This window comes from Pelmatolapia mariae, linkage group LG18, assembly GCF_036321145.2.
Source record: "Pelmatolapia mariae isolate MD_Pm_ZW linkage group LG18, Pm_UMD_F_2, whole genome shotgun sequence".
NCBI lineage: Eukaryota > Metazoa > Chordata > Actinopteri > Cichliformes > Cichlidae > Pelmatolapia > Pelmatolapia mariae.
In genome coordinates, this window is record NC_086243.1 from 36837550 (window position 1) to 36860791 (window position 23242).

The 23242-nt window shown below is 41.6% G+C and overlaps 1 protein-coding gene and 1 gene segment (V, D, J or C); one reads left to right on the plus strand and one right to left on the minus strand.

Moving 5' to 3' along the window:
• Nucleotides 1–1701: 1701 nt before the first annotated feature.
• On the plus strand, nt 1702–11894 carry LOC134616367 (zinc finger protein 260-like). Of its 3 annotated transcripts, none has more exons than XM_063461217.1 (4): nt 1702–2133; nt 3243–3539; nt 5437–5718; nt 9772–11894. In XM_063461217.1, the coding sequence occupies exons 1-4, from the start codon at nt 1962–1964 to the stop codon at nt 10863–10865; spliced, it is 1845 nt and encodes a 614-aa protein (XP_063317287.1). In that variant the 5' UTR covers nt 1702–1961; the 3' UTR covers nt 10866–11894. The 3 variants fall into 3 exon arrangements, with proteins under 3 accessions (XP_063317287.1, XP_063317288.1, XP_063317290.1); XM_063461218.1 differs by having other exon boundaries at nt 3258–3539; XM_063461220.1 differs by lacking the exon at nt 9772–11894 and adding an exon at nt 6157–6257 and having other exon boundaries at nt 1706–2133.
• Nucleotides 11895–20784: 8890 nt separating this feature from the next.
• LOC134616421 (T cell receptor alpha variable 12-1-like) lies at nt 20785–23213 on the minus strand. The segment is given in 2 exon segments: nt 20785–21558; nt 21649–23213. Coding segments are annotated over 2 exon segments (438 nt in total).
• Nucleotides 23214–23242: the final 29 nt, after the last annotated feature.

A 23242-nucleotide genomic window follows, 5' to 3' on the forward strand; every position in this document is an offset into this window, starting at 1 on the left:
AAGTTGTTCTATATAGTGTGTAACTGTTCATATAGAGTGTTATTAAATTTATTGCTAATGCAGTCATATGGCACATTGACTTCTGAGGAAATTTTCGATGCACTCATCATCAGGAAGGTTGCCGACCCCTGGTTTAGTACATTTCCCTCAGTTGATAAGGCAGTCTGATATGGATGAGAACTTATCTATAAGTGTGATTATCTTTTAAGCGAGGCTTGGACGTTCCAAGTCTGGAACCAACCACCAGTCTGGGCCACGGTCTGAGTAGCCCTCATCACTGGGATCACTCTCACACAAACTCAGACCAGATAATGTATTAATATAATATATTTCTCCTGGGCATTCCCATGATGCACTGAGTGTTTCTTCTTCGCTTTTTTTGTCCTGTCTTCCTCCTCTCACATCAAACCCACTGTCTCCAAAGTGCTTTCTCACAGTGGGTCATCTGATTGTTGAGTTTTCTCTGTATTATTGTCTTTACTTTACAATATAAAGTAAATAAAAGCAAATGTTGTTGTGATTTGATGCCAGAGGTGTGGACTTGAGTCACATGACTTGGACTCGAGTCATTAATTTTATGACTTTAGACTTGACTTGAAAAAATGTTCTAAGACTTGTGACTTGACTTGGACTTTTACGCCAGTGACCTGGGACTTGAATTGGACTTGAACTGGTTTACTTGAAAAGACTTGATATTTCACCCCAAATCTAAAATTTAACACGCATATTATATAGAAAGTGTGCACCATTAATTCAATTCATTCATTCATTTATTCAAACCACACTCCGTATGTATGTGTGCGTGAGCTGTAGCACAGCCAATCAAATTAACCAGATTTTTTTTAAGAAGAAAAAAAAAACGCTCAAAAATGCTACAAGGAGTTATTTTCTTCAAGTACATAAACTATGAAGTAGTCAACAAAAAAAACGAAATGCAATATGCAAAACTTGCAAGAAGAGAATCACAGACAGAGATGGAACAACTTCCAACTTTGTCCGACAGTTGAAGTTGCATAAAGAACGGTAGGTGGTGCTTCTCTTTCGCTACGATGAGATAGCTGACTTCATCTAACTTTGTGATCTCAACTAATTTTAATGTGTATGATATTTTTGTCATGCTATTTTAAAGCCGGTCCTACAAGCGCATCCAAGAACAACATGCAGCTTATCTCAGAATTGTCGGTGAAAATTATTCTTGGAGCTAAGTTTAATTGAGCTGCATTTTATAGAGGTGCAATTTCACAATTTGTGTATATTTCCCACCTCTGTTTGATGCTATATAAATCAGATTAAGTTGACTGAACAGTTTGTGGTTGGCACAGATCACCACTCGGGTTCAGATTTGGCGGACTGTTTATAAGGTGACATTCAAAAGTTTATACTAAGTCTCCATATAAGAATAGTATTTCATGGGCTCAACTTACAAACATTTCTTCATCAATAACTTAATGAGAAAAACTGTGACAAACTGAAGTCGACACTGAATGTTGGAGACCTTCAGGGCCTCAAACAGATCAAACAGGTTTTATAGATTTCATGGTTGATCTTAAGTTTGATTAATAATAGTGGTAACACCGATGAACTCCATCAAAACCATGTTTGTGTCAGATTTGCTCAACTGTTAACATATTTTTCATTTATTTTATTACATAATAATGTTTATTACTTTAAATTCTGTTTTTTTAGAATTGTTTCATGACTCTGTTTATGTGTATTTCTGTATTTTGCTTATGAAGAACCCGTCGCATCGAAAATCTGCAGGAGCAGGTCTGAAAAAGATTTTGCAACGAAGGAGCTGCAGAGGCGGAACAAAGCTCAGTGCGCTCTTCTGCCGGAACTTGACTGTGTGACACAGGCGGAAGTATACAAAGAAGAGGCGGAAGCCCCATTTTGTGAGCTGTGCAGTGTGTTGTTGTGTGAGCCGAGTGTGTGAGCTGAGTGTGTGAGCTGTGGCAGTAACAATGCCTTCAGTTCAGTCTCTGAGAGAGTTTATCAACGAGCGACTAACTGCTGCTGCTGAACAAATATTCTTGGAGTTTGAAAAAACGATCGTCCAGTACGAGGAAGAGATCGACCGTCAGCGCAGACTGCTGGATATCACCTGGAAACCCCAAGTCAAGCTGCACAGGACAGGTGAGTGTGAATCAGCAGCTTTTTGTGGTGCTGGAGGGGTTTGTGTACCTGTACCAGGCCCTATCCTGGAGCCGGGCCTGGAGTGAGTGTCTGGGGGGCCACAGCACATAAAAACCTGCATGAGGGGCTTTAGGGGTTCTGTTCTTTGTGCCTCGAGCAGTTTAATCTCTGACCAGTCTGACCACAGAGGTGAGGAAAGTCACTTCTCTGGTGGACGAGCGACACCAGCGTGATGTAGTCGGGTTTGCCAAAACACACAGCTCGTGTTATAAAACGAGTCAGCTGGAGACGAGCTGCACTCTGGCCTGGATTTGCCTTCTGTGAGCCGGGCACTCGTATCCCCTCTGTGGGTGTTTCCACAGGACAAAGTGAGGATTCAGAGGTGCTCCTGCAGGAGGACGGGGTGGACTCCACCCTGGGCCGTTTCCTGTCTGGGGGTGCTCCTGCAGGAGGACGGGGTGGACTCCACCCTGGGCCATTTCCTGTCTGGGGGTGCTCCTGCAGGAGGACGGGGTGGACTCCACCCTGGGCCATTTCCTGTCTGGGGGTGCTCCCGCTCCCTCCCCCTTTCCTGTCTGCTCTGCTGCCCTAATCATTAAAGTGAATCCAGGCCTCGTACTGCTGTAACGTTTCATGCTGGAGGACGGTCTGACGTCTCATTCAGCTTCCACGGCTTCAGATGAATTTTCACTCATATTTACTTTTTGTGAATTCATCATTTTCTGCAGGGCGTCAGACATTCAGAGTAAAACATCGATTCATCATTTCTGCACAGATCACTGACCTTTGTTTCCATATTGAACCCAGAATCATTCAGGCTCCGTGATTACAGGTTTGGAGTATGACAGTTGCATGTAGTGTAGCATCTTCTTCTCATACAGCAGTGACCTGTGTGTGATGTGATCCAGTATATGACAGATATATATGTGCTAGACTGAGCCAAGACACACACATGCATGGAGAGTGTGGGAGCTTACACAGGTTATCTGACCTCTTTAACAGAAAAGTACTTCATTTTATTCTAGTTTTTGCTCTTATACACACTTATGATGTATGAATATGCAGTGAATATTTACTCAATTTTCTCTTTTTCATCGCTTCAATTTTAGTTTTCTGTCCTCCAGACGTCCCACAGCAACCTGTCTGTGAGGAGGAGGAGGAGGTTCTCCCTGAGCAGCAGCTCTGTGACCAGGAGAGGAGCTCCAGTGTGGAGCAGGAGGAACCAGAACCTCCACAGATTAAAGAGGAACAGGAGGAACTGTGCAGCAGTCAGGAGGGAGAGCAGCTGGGACTGAAGGAGGAGCCTGAAGTTCATCATGATCCTGTGCAGTACGAGGAAGAGATGGAGCGTCAGCGCAGACTGCTGGATATCACCTGGAAACCCCAAATCAAGCTGCACAGGACAGGTGAGTGTCCCTCTGAGGGAGGATCCTAATCACAGCTCTGCGGGACATTTATGATTGTGAGGACTTTTTGGAGATGTGAGCTAACAAAGAGCAAACAGAGGACAGGACTGCACTGTGCTCCATTCAAACAGCAGGCGCTGAAACCAGCCTGGATTTGAGGCTTTTCTCTGACGTGGATCCATCACTCAATCCTGTGAATCGTTTGAAAATCTTTTTGTTTGGCGGTGAAACGTGTGTTTGATGGTGCGTTCAGGTGCACCTCCTAAACTCAGTAATCTGACCTGAAAAGTAGAGCTGGGCGATATAAGATTTTTTCATATCATGATATGTTTTTTTCATTTCAGGCGATAACGATATATATCACGATATAAGCCAAATAACTATATTTGTAAGATTTAAATGTGCCGTTGCTCACAAGTAAAATGTGAAATAATCAGCAGCTTGTCTTGATTTTAATATTTATTTCCCATAATAAGTTCAACAGGGTAGATGTACTTAAGGAACATGAGACTTTTTCAGATAAATAAAGGCAAATATTGCAAACTACACAAAAGGCAGCCGCTAAAGCGTTTAAGTTTCAAAATAGAACAAACAAAACAGACTACTAAATTGTCAATTCCACTTAGAAACAAAATATTAATTCTAAAAATAAATCTTAGTTTGTTTTACAGAAGAACAGACAAAATTGACTAACTTTTGTCAATATCAAATAAACTGAGAACTAAAAGGAAATTTTCAATCTCTCCTTGTTGTATAGCTTTCTGAACTTTCTGAATCCTTTATCATCTGCAACTGAAAATAGTTGTGGATGATTACTATACCTTTCTAATGTGACGTTGTTGTCCCTGGCTCTCTCTCTCTCCCTCCCGCTCTGTTCCTGTGCTACTGTGAGTGTAACTACCGCCCCTCCCCCATCTGCCCAGCGCAAAGCACAAGGCTCGCGTGCGGAGTGAAGCGGAAAAAAAGTGCGAGACAGAGGGTGAGAGAAGGAAAGAAAAAACCCCACGGCTCGCGATAAGGAGCCGGCTCGCGTCGTTCACGTCAAAAATCCGGCTCTAAGAGCCATTTCGTTCGCGACCGACCTATCACTACGAAACACACTCATTTCCTCCATTACCAGCGGCTGGCTGCTTCCCAAACCACACATGCGCGGCTTGGCACTTGTGCTGTACGTAACAAGTCACGTGACGTGGCGCTGCGGCTGTGATTGGTTCGGCTCTGCGTTACTTAATTTGGATTGGCTGTTCTTCTTTTTTTTTTTTTTTTAAGAGAGCAAGAGAGAGATGAGGTCTATCGCAATAGTTTAATTTTTCTATCGAGAAAAAGTTATTTCGCAATACATATCGTTATCGTTTTATCGCCCAGCTCTACTGAAGAGGTTTTTCCTTGATTTCCTTTCTTCTTCTGCAGAGCTGTAAAGAGTTCAGTGTTAATGTCATAACAATAAGTCTTTTTTTATTTCTCCATCAGTGACGTCAAAGTGGGCGCCCGGGCCCTTTGTGATGATTGTCACAGTTCATAAAAGCTAAAGTCGTACACAGCATGTGCACGCTTCCTGTGGTCACGTTTACACACGTGTGAGAAACACAAAGTCCACCATGTTGTTGTTCAGAGTCACGGACGTGACTGAAAGAAGTGACACAGAGTTTAATGTGCAGCCTCGGCACAATGAAACCTAATATTGAATTTATGAACTGTAGTGGCAGTGCGGTGCTGCTGCTGTGCTGAGGTGGCTCTACCTTCCAGATGTTTGTCTTTATCTGAATAAATGCAGATCTGAGATCAGTGACTTACAGCTGATTGGACGGCTTTACTCTCACACACATGAGAGGCGCAGTCATGCTGTAAAGTCCTGTTAATGTTTCTGTGGTTGTGACTTCTTTCTTCTGTCCTCCAGACGTCCCACAGCAGCAGGTCTGTGAGGAGGAGGAGGAGGTTCTCCCTGAGCAGCAGCTCTGTGACCAGGAGAGGAGCTCCAGTGTGGACCAGGAGGAACCAGAACCTCCACAGATTAAAGAGGAACAGGAGGAACTGTGCAGCAGTCAGGAGGGAGAGCAGCTGGGACTGAAGGAGGAGCCTGAAGTTCATCATGATCCTGTGCAGTACGAGGAAGAGATGGAGCGTCAGCGCAGACTGCTGGATATCACCTGGAAACCCCAAATCAAGCTGCACAGGACAGGTGAGTGTCACTCTGATGGATGAATTGTACTCATGGGCCGTTTCTCAATACTCATGTTGCCAGTCCGGACTTCGTAAGTTCACACGGGAGTCCGGACTTCCCGAGAACGCGAGAAAACAGCGCGATCATTCCACGGCTGAGCAGCAGTGTACTTGATGACATCACACAGAGTTTTTACTGCCATCCCTGCTGAACTGTGATTAATATTTGCAATGGAAATTACACATGATGTAGTAGATTTCTTTAAGAAAAAAAAGATGTATTAAAAATGTATTTTAAGCACTTGATCTGTTTCAAAATGTCTAATAAGCTTCATGAAGGAAACACAAGCTTAATCTCTCTTAATAAAAATAGTATACATGTATGCACGGCTCACGCTGCTTATTGAGTAAAAACAAACAGCTGAGACGTTACAACGCTGTTATTTCATTTTTGCAGATCCCTAAAATCAACACTGGACTGCTGGGGTTTGGAAGAGAGTTGAACAAATATTAAAAACATGATTTGATCAATGCTGCAGCAGCCTTCAGCTATTAACATGTGTCAACATGTTGTTTCTGCTCCCGGAGAAAATGTTTCCTTCTGAATTCAAAGATTTTTAATGTTAGATTTTAATGTTAATCAGCTGGTACTTACTTTTCTGTTTAAAGAAGAACAACAGATTTTACATGAGGGGACATGACAGATAGCAAATATCCATTGAAACAATGTTAAATCAATATCAGGCAATTCTATTGAATCAGCGTTGAACTCTGATGTTGTTTTAATGTCACTTTCACACCTGTTAATCTGTTAATGTTGAAACAAAGTTAGTCTGATATTGAATCACTGTTGAACTCTGATGTTGATTCTCCATCACTTTCGCACCCTTGGTTACTATTGAAACAGATTACCAGCAATACTTAAACCTACAAAAAGTACAGTTGTGTATGATCCACATAGTAATCCCTTACTTTACTCGTTACCTGAAAAAAGTAATTGGATTACAGTAACGCATTTCTGCCCATCTCTGCTGACGGCTCTTTTTTGCTTCTCATCCGTAAACTCTCTGCATCTTTCGCATGATTCAGTTTATTTTGAAAAGTCTCAATAGGATCTTGAACTTTATTGTGAAAGGTTTATGTGGAAAATAAACAAGCGGATACGCGGTGGTTTTACCGTTGTTGTTGCTAACGACAACGCATAAAAACAGGCGCTCGTCCGTCCGTAGTGTGGTTATATTAAATATAAGAGAAAGAGAGAACTTTAAGACATTAATATATCCTCTACAGTGACCATCAAAATAATGAAAAAATATTGCTGTAAACAGTTTATTTTGCGAAACCACGAAACAAACGATAGTGTAAAATTAAACGAGACGTTTTTATATCGTTTTTTATATCGTCATCCGATATATATCGTTATATCGAACAGGCCTAAACCAGGGGTGTCCAAACTTTTTTCACTAAAAATATAGGAGGGGCGGGGCCACTTACTAGAAATTAGGTATATAACCTTAACTTTACTGTATTAAAGTTAAAAAATCACTTAAAAGTGGTCAAATATGTTATATTGTTGAATATAATTAAAGACAAAACTGCCTTCATCACAGCTTTCCATAAATGGATCTTTATTGATTTATGCAGAAAAAGCTTTGGAGCTCATTCTCAGAACAGCAGCCTCAGATTTCTTCTTAGACAGAAGATTTACAGCACAGAGAAAAAACAATAAAGATGGGACGGGTAAATTTCAAGCTTGTTATTTAAGTTATTAGGCTTAGCAACACACCTATTAACATTTGTTTGAAACCGTTATCAACATTAACAGACTGCACTGGACTTAATAACAGGAGTCCATATAATTTTAGTAAATTATTCTGGTGAGTATCAGCTGCGCTGGGTATGTAAATCGGGCCATCCAGCCGCGGTGCTGATCCGACGCCACTCGTGCCAAAAATCCGGACCAATGTCACCTGATCAAGGAGCAAATCTGCATCAGATGAGATCAGCTGACTTTGCGTGTGCGTGCGCTGTGCACAGCGGTGTGTACACTGTGTGTTAACAAGAAAAACGCATATAAGAAAGTGGTGCGCAAAAGCAGGGTAGTGACAGAATTGATGCGCATTATTGATATTTGAAGCATGTGTACCTGCACATGCATGCTTATTAACACACGGGTACTGTGGAATATATTTTTTACTCACCTAAAGCGCTCGTGCTCTCGTCCACTTCCCGCAAAAAAAAAAATTAGCAGCTGTGCGGTGTCTGTGGCATCGGTGCTCTCATCGCATGCGATGGAGTAAAAATCAAAAGCACAGCTTTATCAGACAGCTGCAGTTTAATGTTGGCTGACGAGTCTTCAGTGCGTCGCACAACTGTATTTCTGGACATGCTGACGTTGTTGAAGTCCTGCACTGTTTCCGGGCACATTATTTCGGTGACTTTAACGAGGCCGTGTTTTATGAGGTCTCCATCTGAAAAAGGCTTGCCCTGTCTTGCCATGAGTTGGGCGACCTCATAGCTGCTATTGGAGCCTTTTCCTGGACAATTTGAGCACGAAAAAAAAATACTGTTGCTGACCCCGCAGGAGAGCTAGCATTTGCTTTAATTTCTGCTCTCACTCAGCACCAGTGTAGGATGCATAGGCCTGATGTTTGGGGTAATAATGACGTCGTACATTATACTCTTTCATAACTGCCACAGTTTCAGTGCAGATCAAACAGACACACGTCCCCTTGAATTCTTTGAAGAAATATTCACTCTCCCACTGTCTCTGAAATTTTCTGCACTCACTTTCTATCTTTCACTTCTTTGGTTCTGCCATGTTTAGTAACTTGGGGTAAATTTCTTCTGTGATTGTCCTTTTTGGTGGAGCAACTGCCTTGATCAACAGTAGCTCCCCCTGGTGTTAAAACTAAGAAATGGTAAATGGCCTGTATTTGTATAGCGCTTTACTAGTCCCTAAGGACCCCAAAACGCTTTACACATCCAGTCATCCACCCATTCACACACTGCTGATGGCAAGCTACATTGTAGCCACAGCCACCCTGGGGCGCACTGACAGAGGCGAGGCTGCCGGACACTGGCGCCACCGGGCCCTCTGACCACCACCAGTAGACAACGGGTGAAGTGTCTTGCCCAAGGACACAACGACCGAGACTGTCCAAGCCGGGGCTCGAACCGGCAACTTTCCGATTACAAGGCGAACTCCCAACTCTTGAGCCACGATCGCCCGTGTGAAGAAGTGCAATACACTCAAGCAAAAGTTGAAGTGCGGGCCATATTCTATTCTATTTATAAAATTTCTTGCGGGCCAATTAAAAATGGCCCGCGGGCCGCAGTTGGCCATAGACAGTGGTCTAGCCAAATTGTCACATGCTAACATGCTGTTAGCTTGGAAGCTTTTCACTGTGAGTGAAGATGCCAACTTTCCCTAAGTTCAGCTATTAGGGCATGTCCATGAAAACATTCTTAATAAAAAAACCTATGGTCATTTAAAAGAAGCTAACAAAGACAAAGTGGTTAAAGCTAAAGCTAGAATGTGCTGAGAGCCACCCAAAAGCCAGCAGCACGTAATGAACAAAGGATCAAAGCAGTTCTGATGAACATTATAGAGATGAATCGAGAAGATCAAAAGTTCTATTTCCTTTAATGTGATGTCATTATAAACATGCTGGAGAATGTCGGCTGTAACTCACATTTGATTTGTTGCACCTGCTTCCATTTAGTAAAATTTGTCAGCAACTCATTTTTACTTAATTCAGTGAATTATTCAACTTCTCAGTTCTTTAACCCTCATCTTACAGATTAGGGTCCATTGAGACCTCACAGGTTATTTATCAGCTCATTGCAGTATATTTATTACAGCTTTTCTACAGCAGCTGGTAGTTCAACCTCGCTCTGCCCTTACTGCTGATGTCCCTCTGTTGATGAGCTTTATTCTGGAGTGGGACAATTCACTCTCGCAGCCTGAATTTGTGGCCATTCTCCTTTATTAATATACTTTATTAGTAATATTTACTCAGATGATTTTCTACCACATTTTTCTTTTTCTTATCTCCTTATGTCCCTCCAGACATCCCACAGCAGCCTGTTTGTAAGGAAGAGGAGAATGAGGTTCTCCCTGAGCAGCAGCTCTGGAACCAGGAGAGGAGCTCCAGTGTGGACCAGGAGGAACCAGAACCTCCACAGATTAAAGAGGAACAGGAGGAACTGTACAGCAGTCAGGAGGGAGAGCAGCTGGGACTGAAGGAGGAGACTGATACCTTTATGGTGACTGCTGCTGAGGAAACAGACCACAGTGAACCAGAAGCAGACAGGGAGCAGCTCCTTGCTCACAGCTCTGCTGTAGCTGACAGTCAAGATCCGGGAGGAAACAAGAACGCAGATTCAAGGTCAAGTAGAGAAAGACACAAAAGTCACAACAATGCAGAAAATCCCACTATGTCAGAGAGTCAGTGTAACTTTGATAAAAGTAGTACGCCTGTAAAATGTGATGTTTGTGGAAAAGCCTTTAAGTTTAATTATCTAATGAAGAGTCATTATTCAATCCACACAGGTGAGAGACCGTTTGCTTGTACAGTGTGTGGAAAAATGTTCAGATGCAGTAGCTTTTTGAAGAAGCACCTAAGCACGCACTCCGATGTGAAGCCATATACTTGTAAAACATGTGGGAAAAGGTTTGGAAATAATCGTAATTTAGTGACGCACACAAGAACTCACACAGGTGTGAAACCATATCAATGCAAAACGTGTGGGAAATGGTTCAGAATGCACTCTCATTTAACAGATCACATAAGAATTCACACAGGTGAGAGACCGTTTGCTTGTACAGTGTGTGGAAAAATGTTCAGATGCAGTAGTTTTTTGAAGAGGCACCTAAGCACGCACTCCGATGTGAAGCCATATACTTGTAAAACATGTGGGAAAAGGTTTGGAAATAATCGTAATTTAGTGACGCACACAAGAACTCACACAGGTGTGAAACCATATCAATGCAAAACGTGTGGGAAATGGTTCAGAATGCACTCTCATTTAACAGATCACATAAGAATTCACACAGGTGAGAAACCATATCTTTGTGAAACATGTGGGGAAGCTTTCAGACATCGTAATACTTTATGGGCACATGTAAACAAGTCACACAAGGGAGAAGCCATGTTGTTGTAAAAGTCAGAAGTTTACATCACACGTGTTCTTTTTTACCTGGCTACATCACCATGGTAACTTGTGACGGGAGAAGGGAGATGGACTGGTGCTGCGGCTTTAGAAAGTCTCCGTTTTCACTGTCCACACTGCGGCGTGAAAGCACCGTTTTCAAAACACTGCATTTTGAAAACGCTGCGTTTTGAAAACGCTGCGTTTTGAAAACGCTGCGTTTTGAAAACGCTGCGTTTTGAAAACGCTGCGTTTTCCATCAGTGAAAACGCTGCGTTTTCCATCAGTGAAAACGCTGCGTTTTCCATCAGGGAAAACGCTGCGTTTTCCATCAGGGAAAACGCTGCGTTTTCCATCAGGGAAAACGCTGCGTTTCGGAGCTCTAATGAGAGCTGAGCGCACACTCAAAGAGAAAATAATGATCACATTAAAATGTTTATTTTACTGCTCAATGCACTAAATCACCAGATTAACAGCTTACTTCAGCATTAATCTTTTGTGATACTTTCAGCTGTGATGCTTTTTATGAGTATTTTTGATGGTTTTTTTAATAGATGTTTTATCATTATATCATCATCAAAGCTTAAATGAGAAGTTCACATCCACCGTAATGACACTGTTTTCTCTGACTGGGATTTTAGCTTTTCTTGAGTCAGCCAGACTTTCTTTATGTTAACTATGTTGAAGTTCATTCGTACCCTTAAGATCTGAAATGTTCCAAAGTCTGATGAACTAAGCCACAGGAAGCTGGACTGCTATTAAACATTGTGCTCACGCATCATTCATCCATGTAAACTCTGACATGCATCACTATGAACCACATAAAAATGTTCACTCTGCTCATTATCCAGATGTGTTTGAGGAGGGAGCAACAAAAATAAATGTAAACAGCACAGAGCGTTCTGAGGTCTGTAGTGTTTGTTCAGAGAAAGTTTGATTTATTGTTTTGAAGTGAAAAAGTGAGAGAGTATTCCTACATAACTGAATTAAAGAGAGATGTGTTCATGTGAGACGGAGTTCATGATAAATTAATTTGAAGTAATTAAATCATATTTATGTCTATAAAATATTCATATCTGACTGAACCTTCATGTGTGATTGAATTCTTGGCAAATTATGTGAAGTAAAACACAGAAAAGAAGAAAATGAGATGAAGTGATTTCAAAGTTTAAGCTTTGTTTTAAGTCATGTATGTCCTTACTGACAGATGTTTATTATTTTTGTGCTAACCCAGTCAGTTTATTTTAACCAGCTCAGGCTCTCATCAAACAGAATTCACAGCTGTATCTGACACTTGTGTCGTCTCCACACAGTCAATCATCCTTTTAAACAAATATCACTTTGTTTCTTTTATCATCATTTTTCTTTTCAAAACTTATTTTTTTATCTGAACCATTTAGTGTAAGCACATAAAACATCTTTAATTAGAGCGTGGTGATAGTGGGCTATTAAACTAAATTCCAGGGTAATATTATTCATTTAACTGTGTAAAAAGGACCTGAAACTAGAAGTTATTAGGATTTCAGTCTCTAGATGTGCAAAGCTGGTAGAGACATACCCTAAAAGACTGGCAGCTGTAACTGCACCAAAAGGTGGTTCTACAAAGTATTGACTCAGGGGGCTGAATAATTACGCACACCCCACTTTGCAGTTATTTATTTGTAAAAAATGTTTGGAATCATGTATGATTTTCGTTCCACTTCTCACGTGTACACCACTTTGTGTTGGTCTTTCACGTGGAATTCCAATAACATTGATTCATGTTTGTGGCTGTAATGTGACAAAATGTGGGAAAGTTCAAGGGGGCCGAATACTTTTGCAAGCCACTGTAAACTCGAAGTTCACAGGCTCCACCTTAGGGAACTTTGGGTTTCCTTACATGAAACCATAAAAACAGCCAGATCAGGATATTTTTCTCAGTTAATCTCATCAAACAAGAGAAATTCCAAGGTACTGTTTGACTCCATAAACTCTATTGTTTCCCCTGTGGTCCACCAAGTACCTGTGACCTCTATATCTGAGAGTGATGAGTTTCTGAATTTCTTTGTGGATAAAGTTGATCATGTCCGTATGAGCATTGGTTCTTCAATACCGTTTGTTTGTGTCTCTCTGCCATTGGCCCCTCTATTGTAGAGATATGCAATGTCTCTCTTTTAGAAGGTGTGGTCCATAGGTTCTGTAAGCATGCTGTTGAGCCGATATTCAAAAAGAGCAGTTTGGATCCAACTCAGCTTAAGAATTATAGGCCTGTCTCTAAGCTTCCATTATTATCGAAAATTCTGGAAAAAGTAGTTGCTGATCAACTTACCACTTTTTTAGAAAAACATGAAATTTATGACAAATTTCAGTCAGGTTTCCGTAAAAGTCACTCAACAGAAACCGCATTACTTAAAGTCTTTAGTGACATTATGATGTCAGCTGACTCCGGAGCATCCTCAGTCATGGTTTTGTTGGACTTAACATCTGCCTTTGACACCATTGACCATACCATCCTGATTAACAGGCTCCGGGACATAGTCGGTGTGTCCAGTCTTGCTCTGGAGTGGTTTCGGTCGTACCTCTCCAACAGATCTTTTAGTGTTTTTGCGAATCGGTTTATGTCACATTCTAAGGATCTGACATGTGGGGTACCGCAGGGTTCAGTTCTGGGTCCTATTCTTTTTCTTTTGTACATGTTACCTCTAGGACTTATAATTAGGCAGTTCCCTGAGGTGTCTGATCACTTCTATGCTGATGATATTCAGCTCTATTGCTCTTTTAAGCCAATGGAAGTCCATAAACTGTCCTCTTTAATTAAATGTTTGAACAGTGGCTTGATGACAACTACTTACAGTTGAACTCTGAGAAGTCAGAAACATTATTGCCCCCGACAACCAGATATCTCTAATCAAACAGCATCTTGGTTCTCTTGGCTCATCTGTTCACCTGAGCCTCAGGTACCTTGGTGTGAGCTTTGATTCTGCCATGTTCCTAGAACAACACTCTCGCCAGTTAATTAGGATTTGCCTTTTTCAGCTAAGAAACATCTCCAAACTGCGAACTTTGCTCTCTAAATCTGAGTTAGAAATGGTTATTCATGCTTTTATTTCATCTCGCTTAGATTACTGTAACAGTCTTTTTCTTTGAGTAAAAGGAATCTTGACCGTCTCCAGTTAGTCCAGAATGCTGCTGCAAGGCTTTTAACTAAGACACGAAAGAGAGCACATTACACCAGTGTTACGTTCATTACACTGGCTTCCAGTGCATTTCCGAATTCATTTTAAAATCTTGGTACTGACTTTTAAAGCTTTGAATTGTGATGCCCCTGCCTACATTTCTGATCTCTTAGAACCCCACGCTCCCTCTCGCAGCCTGAGATCATCTAATCAAAGGCTGTTGGTAGTCCCACGAACACGTTTTAAGACCAGAGGAGATAGATCTTTTAGAGCGGTAACTATAGTTACTAGTTACTTCTTCAAAGGTAACTGAGTTACAAGATTCTTAAAGTAATTAATTTTTAGGAAAAGTAACTATTGCGTGTCTAACCCTCTGGTGTCCTGGGTGTAATTGGTCGTTTTTGTCTACGGCCGATCATGGCTCAAGAGTTGGGAGTTCGTATTGTAATTCGAGCCCCGGCTTGGACAGTCTCGGTCGTTGTGTCCTTGGGCAAGACACTTCACCCGTTGCCTACTGGTGGTGGTCAGAGGGCCCGGTGACGCCAGTGTCCGGCAGCCTCGCCTCTGTCAGTGCGCCCCAGGGCAGCTGTGGCTACAATGTAGCTGCCATCAGCAGTGTGTGAATGTGTGTGTGAATGTGTGGATGACTGGATGTGTAAAGCGCTTTGGGGTCCTTAGGGACTAGTAAAGCGCTATACAAATACAGGCCATTTACTTTTGATGTTTCCTCTACATTTCATCTTTAAAAACTATTTATTTGCCTTGTTTGGTATCATTCTTTTCAGCACAACCTCACTTGTCTGAATTTACAGTTATGTTTTCATTTTGACATACTGTATTAACACAATTGATTTAAAATCAGACAAAAAACATAAAATCCAAGTAGAAGAAGTTATATTTTTTTACTGTAACAACCACAAACTGCACACTCCAAACAGGCTAAACGTCACAAATCTCTCACACCTCAAAACTCTCTCTCTTTTTTCCGCGCTCTCTCTCTCTCTCGCCGTCACTCCTAAATCTTCCCCCTCTTCCTAAACAACCAAATGTCATGTTGCCATATCATTTTTTGATTGGTCAACATGGTGCATTTTTCCACCAACATGAAAGGGCTGTTTTTTTGTTTTGGTTTTTGCTCATAAGCAGAGAGTGCTCGCTGCGCTGTCCTTAGACAGTAAATGTGACGAAACTATTGAGGAAAAAACGCCGCGTATATCTTGTTTATCATGACTCTGGTTTTACGTGGCCTATCAGCACAATGTATAAACTGGTATATATCACCTTGTTGCTTTGTCTTTAAGTGGTCATGTGATTGGCTTACCACAACTGCTTTATTCTTCCTCAGTCAAACAGCAGCACTCATGCGACTGTTTTGCCCCCTTAGCGCCACGTGTTGTGCCAAAAACTGATCGTGATTGCCGCCCGCGGGAGCGCGCAGCTGCTGAAAGCTGTAGCGCCCAGATTACTTTCAGCTACTTCCGTGCAACTGATATAACGTGCGGTAACCTGAACACAGCTTCAACCGTCTGTTTGTTGAAAACTAGTAATGCAACCGCACTGCATTTTCTTGTTAGTAACAGTAATGGTGATGTAACGATAGAAATAGTAATAGTGAATAGTTAGTAATGCCGTTACTTATAACGCCATTATTCCCATCACTGGTACTGAGACAGCATTACTTAGAGTTTCTATTTATCTTCTTTTAACCGTTGAATCAGGCTATTCCGCGGTTTTAGTTTTACTACCTGACTGCTGCTTTTGACACCGTTGACCACAACATCCTTCTGTCAAGATTGGAACATGTTGTTGGCCTTAAAGGCCTTAAGGTTTTATCCTGGTTTAAATCTTACCTCTCAGAGAGGTCGTCCTCTGTTGCTATGGGGCAACACTCCTCGGCCTCTGTCCCTGTTTACAGTGGTGTGCCTCAAGGGTCTGTGCTCGGTCCTGCTCTTTTCTCCTTGTAATGCTGCTGTTGCGATTAATTAAAAAATATATATAACATCTGCTTCCACTGAATGCCGATGATAACCAAATTTATTCCCCTTTGAATTCAGATGTCTCTGCTTCTTTGCAACCTCTGTTCAACTGTCTTCATGAGGTTAAAATTTGGTTATTACATAATTTTCTTACACTGAACGAGAATAAGACTGAAGCATAATCTTTGATAGTCACACTCCATCGGCCCAGTTAGCTGATGCTCTAGGTCCTCTTGCTAGCCATCTCTCGCTCACTGTAAGAAACCTCGGAGTGTTCCTGGACAGCTCTTTTAATCTACAGAAACACGTCTCCACTGTGGTAAAAAACAGCTTTTACCAGTTGTGCCAGATATCTAAAGCAAAGCCGTACCTTCCTTTAAAGGAGCTTGAAAAGCTTAACCACACATTTATCACGTCCACACTGACGACTGTAACTCCCTCTACTTGAGCCTCCACAACCGAGGTCTCGACTGAAGTCCAGAGGTGATTGGGCCTTTGCTACTTCAGCACCTAGACTCTGGAATAACCTCCCTGTGTCACGATTTGGCTGTATGCAGGCAGGAAGAGGACCCAAAATGCAGACTCGCAACACACGGGAATGAACTCAGAAAAATGCAGCTTTATTAGCAGACTCAGGGAAATGATGCAGAACTAAACTAGACTGGGAAAACAAAACCTAAAACTCCACAGAGAGGCACACCAGGGATCACACAGCATGAGGGAGGACGCGACACTGACACACAGAAACAAAGGGCTTAAATACACTGGGGAATAATGAGGGGAATGAGACACAGGAGGAGAGCACAGCTGGGAGAAATCAAACATGACGAGACCAAAGGGAAGCAAAAGTCAATACATTCACCTAGGACACAAAGTAAAACAGGAAACATGACAGGCACAGACTAGACGCTGAACCAAACCTAAGAACAAACTCTTAACCATAATAACACTGAAACCTGGGATTATAATGTTCTAAACAGGACAACTAAGGAATCAGAAAATAAACCATAATACAGAAAAATGCCAAAATACAAGAAACTGAAAATGCTGAGTCAAAATAACACAGAACCGTGACACCCTGCTCATATTCGTACCTCCGAGTCTATCCAGTCTTTTAAATTGCGTCTCAAAACTTCTGTATTTACTTTGGATTTTGATTCAAACTAGTTGACTATTATCTGGCTTGTTGTGTTGTCACCAACATTGTTTTTTTTTTTTAACTGTTTTGTTTTAATTGTCTCAAGCTATTGCTCTGCCTGAGTGTGAAGCACTTTGGTCAGCTTTGTTGTTTTTAATATGTGCTATAGAAATCAATTTTGATTTGATTTGATTACATTTGCTCTCTTAAATGCAAGTGTTTTATCAAATAAAAGATTCGTGCTTCAGGACTTTTTCAGGACTCATAAGCTGGACGTCGTGTTTCTAACTGAGACATGGCTGCGCGCTGGTGAAGAGCCACCTTTGCTGGAACTTTGCCCCCCAGATGCCAATTTCTTCAGCTCCCCCAGGTTGTCTGGGAGGGGAGACGGGGTAGCCTCGATCATCAAAGACTGTTTTAAATGCAAAAAGATACAAAGTCCTGGTGTTTTTACCTCATTTGAGTTCCAGCTCCTGACTTTAAGCTGTCCCATGGTTCTAATTATAGTCATCTATCGTCCACCTAAATATAATGACTTGTTCATTTCTGAATTCTCAGACGTCTTGACATGTTTGATCGAGGATTCTTATAGCGGGTGGCTTTAATATGCATCTGTGTTGTGAGGATAAAACCTAGGTTAAAGATTACTTGTATATAATTGGTTCCCTAAACTTTACACAATTTGTGTCTTGGGCCGACACGTAAGGCCCGCCCTAGACCTTGTCCTGGGTTTTGGACTGAATGTATCTGTGACTGAAACTTCTGTTTTACCTATTTTAGACCATTTAGCAATTTTATTTGATATTTTAATTCCTAAATCTGCAGCTTCTGAGAGGGAAAATTGCCCCTCAGGTCATCTCGTCACATTAACCCTGAAGCGTTGCTTAGAGTCAATTTACATCTACCTGATGTGCTAGATCCCATTTTTATCCATGAAGCATGTGTGGACACCTTGACTGTGAACTTTAATAAAGCACTTCTTAAACTGCTGGACTCTGTTGCTCATGTAAAGAAGTTAAAATGTCATAAAAGGAGCCATATATATAAATGAGGAACTGATGAATTTAAGACGAAATTGTAGAAAAGCAGAGTATTGCTGGTGATGTTCCAGATTAGAAATATTTCTCCAGGCTTGGAAAGACTCTTTGTCTTTTTTTCAATCATCAATGTCGGCAGCAAAAGCAAATTATTTCTCAAATCTCGCTATGAGTCATCAGCATAACTCAGAACTTTTACTCAACGCGGTGTCACAACTTACAGAGTAAGTCAACTCTCTGCTGTTCAAATTTGACAGCTCATGGCTTTCTTATGTTTTTCAGAGACAGGGCTGAAACACTTAGAAATCAGATTGCTCCCTCCTCAGGCAGTTGGTCAGACTACTCAGCTGATTAGTCCGTCCGTGTTGATCAAGTGTTCTCTGACTTCAAGGTTATTACTCTGTCTGGATTCACTGAGGTTGTAAACGCAGCTCGTTCTTTGGATCCTCTACCAGCCTGGGCTATAAAGGAACTGTGGTCACTTTTAGGACCCTACATTCTGTTTCTTTTAAATACTTCATTAACAACCGGAGTTTTTCTTGCCAGTTTTAAATCAGTTGTGGTAATACTGAAAAAGCCTGGACTGGATGTTGACATGGTTGCAAACTATAGACTCATCTCACGTTTGTCTTTTTTGTCTAAGGACTTTGAAAAAGTTGTTTTTAAGCAGCTCACTGAGCATCTGTCAACAAGCAATCTGTTTGAGCCATTTCAGTCTGCTTTTAGACCAAATCACTCCACAGAAACAGATTTAATCAAAGTGGTAAATGATCTGCTGGTAAATGCAGACAATGATCGCACCTCAGTTCTATTACTGCTAGATCTATGTGCTGCCTTTGACACTGTGGATCACTGCATTTTATTGGATAGACTAGAACATTTTATCGGAGTCACAGCAAATGTTTTATCATGGCTGAGATCCTACCTGTCTGTGAGAGCTCAGTCTGTTAGTTCTCTCTGAGACCTGTGCAGGGAGCCATGGGGTCCCTCAGGGCTCTGTACTCGGCCCATTGCTGTTTCTCTGTATCTGCTGCCTCGTGTTCTTCTTCTACGTTCTTTTAATGTAACCTTTCATTATTACGCTGACGACCTGCAGCTTTGTGTTCCTTTAACCACTGGAAACTGTGCTGACTGTCTAAATTAGAAGCTTGTCTATCTGCAATTATGAGCTGGATATCTGATAATTTACTGCTTCTTAATATTGATAAGACAGATTTGATGGTCATTGGACCAAAAAAAATTCAGTACTTTTCCCAAAACTTCCCCGTGAAAATTGATGATCACATGATAAACTGCAGGAACAAGGTAATGAACTTGGGCGTGTGGTTTGACACAGTGCTCTCCTTTGAGTCTCATGTAGAAGAGACAACAAGGACCGCCTGTTATCACCTAAGGAAGCTAGAATCAGACAAGTTTTATCACTTGACACTGCACAGGTTCTTGTCCATGCATTTGTGTTACATTGATTATTGTAACGCTCTTCTTTCTGGGTAACTGAAGAAAAGTTTTAGAGGTTTACAGATGGTACAAAATGCAGCTGCTGGTATTTTAACCAAAACTGTGAAATTTTTAGCCCATTACACCAGTACTGAAATCTCTTCACTGGTTGCCTTGTCAGGTTCAAGCTGATTTTAAGGTCCTGTTGCTCACCTACAAGGCTTTAAATGGTTTGGCGCCTTCATATCTCTCTGAGCTTTTGCACCTCTATGTTCCTTCCCGTCCTCTCTGATCTCAGGACTCTGACCTTCTAAGAGTTCCTAAAGCCAGAAAAAAGATTATTGGGGAGCGAGCTTTTTCTTTTTGTGCCGTATTTTTATGGAACAACGTCTGCTGTAAATGTCCAATCAGAACACAGAGGAGAAACTGTATGTATGACATCACACAAAGAGGTGATTCTTACAAAAATAAGGAAAAGTTTAAACCATGCAGGAGAAAATGTGAGAATACCAAAGTAAAAGTTTCAGCTGTAAAACATCATTAATGCACCAACAATGTTGGGAGTTTATTACTAGTTACTTTATTTGATTTCTGATGCTTTTTTACACACATCATCACTAAATAAGGAATAAAATTTCTTCATGTCTGAACGTTCCTACAGTTGGTTTGTGGTTGATGTGGATTTGCTGCTCATGTGAATCCTCCCACAGTGTTTCATTAGCAGCTGTAACCACAGTGACTCTGATAAAACAGGAATTAGCAGAATCCATCTGATATGAAGCTGTGCTTTGAATACCACTTCCCTCCTCTTTGAAGAGTAGTCAGATATGTGTTCAGGTTTTTGTACAGCCTCTTCTACACTTTGTATCACTGTGTTTCTAGAGCACAGTAGTAGAGAGCTGTGTCTGCCAGGGTTAGGACTGTTATGGTCAGAGTAGTTGTTGTATCTGATGTTTGGGTTTTGTAACGTTTATCGGGTATGTATTCATCCGAGTTTCCTTTGGCTCCTTTCCAGAGTATAAACTGAGGAGCCTGAAGGTCTGAATGATGTCTGTACCAGTAAAGCCAAATATAACTATCATCTGTCTCATAGCTACATGTGAGTGTGACAGATTCTCCTTCTGTTTCAGTGACTTCAGTTTGTTGAGGAGTGATTAAGTCTCCAGCTGTTAGTCCTGGAAAAAGAAAGAAGAAAAGTAGTGAAATGCAGTCTGTATATCTGCTTAATGCAGCAGCTTCAACTAAACTTTAATCCCTGTTCTTAAACTCACCTATAATGTGAGATAGAAGCAGAAAGAGGTGCAGCAACATGTCTTTGGAGTTATTAAAGCCAGACAGACAGCACATGAACAATGTTCTTCCACTGCAGCACAATGACCAACAAATAATGTCATTGGATGAGCTCAACTTCAGTGGGCGGGGCCAGTTTAATAGCTGAGCCAATCAAATAGTTTTGTGCTTCCACAGCAGCTCTGTCTCTGTCTCTGATCTTTACTGCTTCATTTCTCTGTTGTCTTTGTCATCAGTCCAATGACACAAGAATCAGAGGTTTAACAGTGTGTGTCTCCCTCTAGTGGATGTTGTGGAGTATTCTGTTGTCTTTGCTCCAAAGGTTTTTGTACAGAGTTTTGGTGTTTCCTGTCACTGTGGGCTGCAGAGCACAGTAGTACACAGCAGAGTCAGACAGCTGAAGCTTCTGGATCTTCAGAGGAACTGATCTGATGCTGGAATCCAGTGTGGATGAAAATCTCTCCTTGAACTCGGCTGCTGTGTTTCCATCATCCCCACTAACACGACTCAGGATGAATTTGGGGCTGTTGTTTCCATCCTGTTTGTACCAGAAGAGAGAAGGAGCTACTGTAGTGCTGACGTTATAGAGACAGCCAAGTGTTACTGTGCCTCCTTCAGCAGCAGTCTCTTCTCCTTTTGCTTGCAGCACGTTGTCTTTTTGTGCTCTGCATTCTGTAAAACACCAACAAACAGTATCAGTGTGCTGTTAAAGAATCATGTCAATGTTGGATTGATATCAAAGAAACAGAGTTGTGTTCATACCGAGGCACATAGCAGCCAGCAGCACTGAGATGAACAGAGGCGTCATATCTGCAGTGTAGAGTAACTGTGAGCTACAGCAAGTATAAAGAAGCTGTGATCTCTCTGTTTAGTCTTCATCAACACTAAGTTGGTGGATTAGAAGGAGGAGCCTGATCACAGTGACAGGACTCATTCACAGCCCTGTGTTATTCCCCCTGCTGACAGCTTTACACTCAGCACGTCTTTCTGCTGCTCTGCTTTCATTGGATATTTGCTCCTATTGCAGGAAGCAGGTTTAACAGAATTAATGTTCCAACTCAGCAGCAGGTGATGATAAACAACTCAGCACCACTCTTCAGCCTTGTTAGTCTTTAACACAGGAAACATGGTGAGACAAAGAAATGGAAACATGATCTTGACAATGGAGCATGTAGACATGAAACACATGGCAGATGGGGAGGCGTGGAACACAAGGAGAGGTAACTGGAAACAGATAAGTGGGACGAAGGCACGGACATAACTCACACGTTAAAGACAAGACAGACGACACAGAAGACAGGAAACAACTCATAAACACAGAGACCCACAACAAACATAAACCAGACTCAGACTCAACTACGACAAACTAATAATAATACTAGAACTTAACATTATCTCATAAGTAATCAAAAATACAAAATAACTGAACTATAACCAAACTAACAACATTACGCATACTAAACATTAACATAAGAAATCAAAAATACCACATAAACTAAAAACGCCGGGTCACAGACCCGCCCCCTGACACAATGGGCTGTGAGGTCTGTTTCTTGATCATTAATATGCAGATTGTGATGACCATTGATCAACAACCACTGATCAATAACCATGAGTACCATTCACAGAGAGTTGGGGAATGGCTGCAATCACAGCATTGTAAGATGGTGACAGATGTACCCTTAGGCCCCCTCCTCGATTCAGAGATGGTCTTTCCCTTTTCACGTAAATGGCCTCCTTGACTCCGCCCTCAAACCAGCGTTCCTCCCTGTCCAGGATGTGTACATCCTCATCATTGAAAGAGTGTCCACTGGCCTGTAGGTGTAAATAGACTGCAGAGTCCTGGCCTTTGTTAGTCTTGAGTTTATACTATAGTGCTGGGTTGTTCTGTTTAGATTTTGATTATTAGATTCCCTCTGTGTGTCTGTGTTTGTGTGCTTGTATGAGTCCTTGTGTCTCGTTTCCCCGTCATGGCTGTGTCCCAATCCAGCGACCGCATACTTCCTAGTCCGCGCACTTCGCGTGCGGAAGTGAGAGGCTTGTGAAATGGGACAGTCTGGCCTTCGTCGCGCTGCTCAGGTTGCCTAGCAACCATGATACTAACCGCGGGAAACGTTTCATACAGCTGTGTGTGACAGAAATGAAAAATGTTTTGTTCATTTGTTTGTTTGCTTTTAGATGAGCTCTCTGTGATTAGTTGAGTATCTGAGGCTGAGACCACAGGACTGTAAAACATGATAGTTGGCCTTCATTTCTGTACTGAACAGTCGTTTTAAGATTAGTTAGTAAATAACAATCAGCTAATGTTGTTCATGAGACTAAAATCATCTCACGGTGGTAATGTAAATATAATATG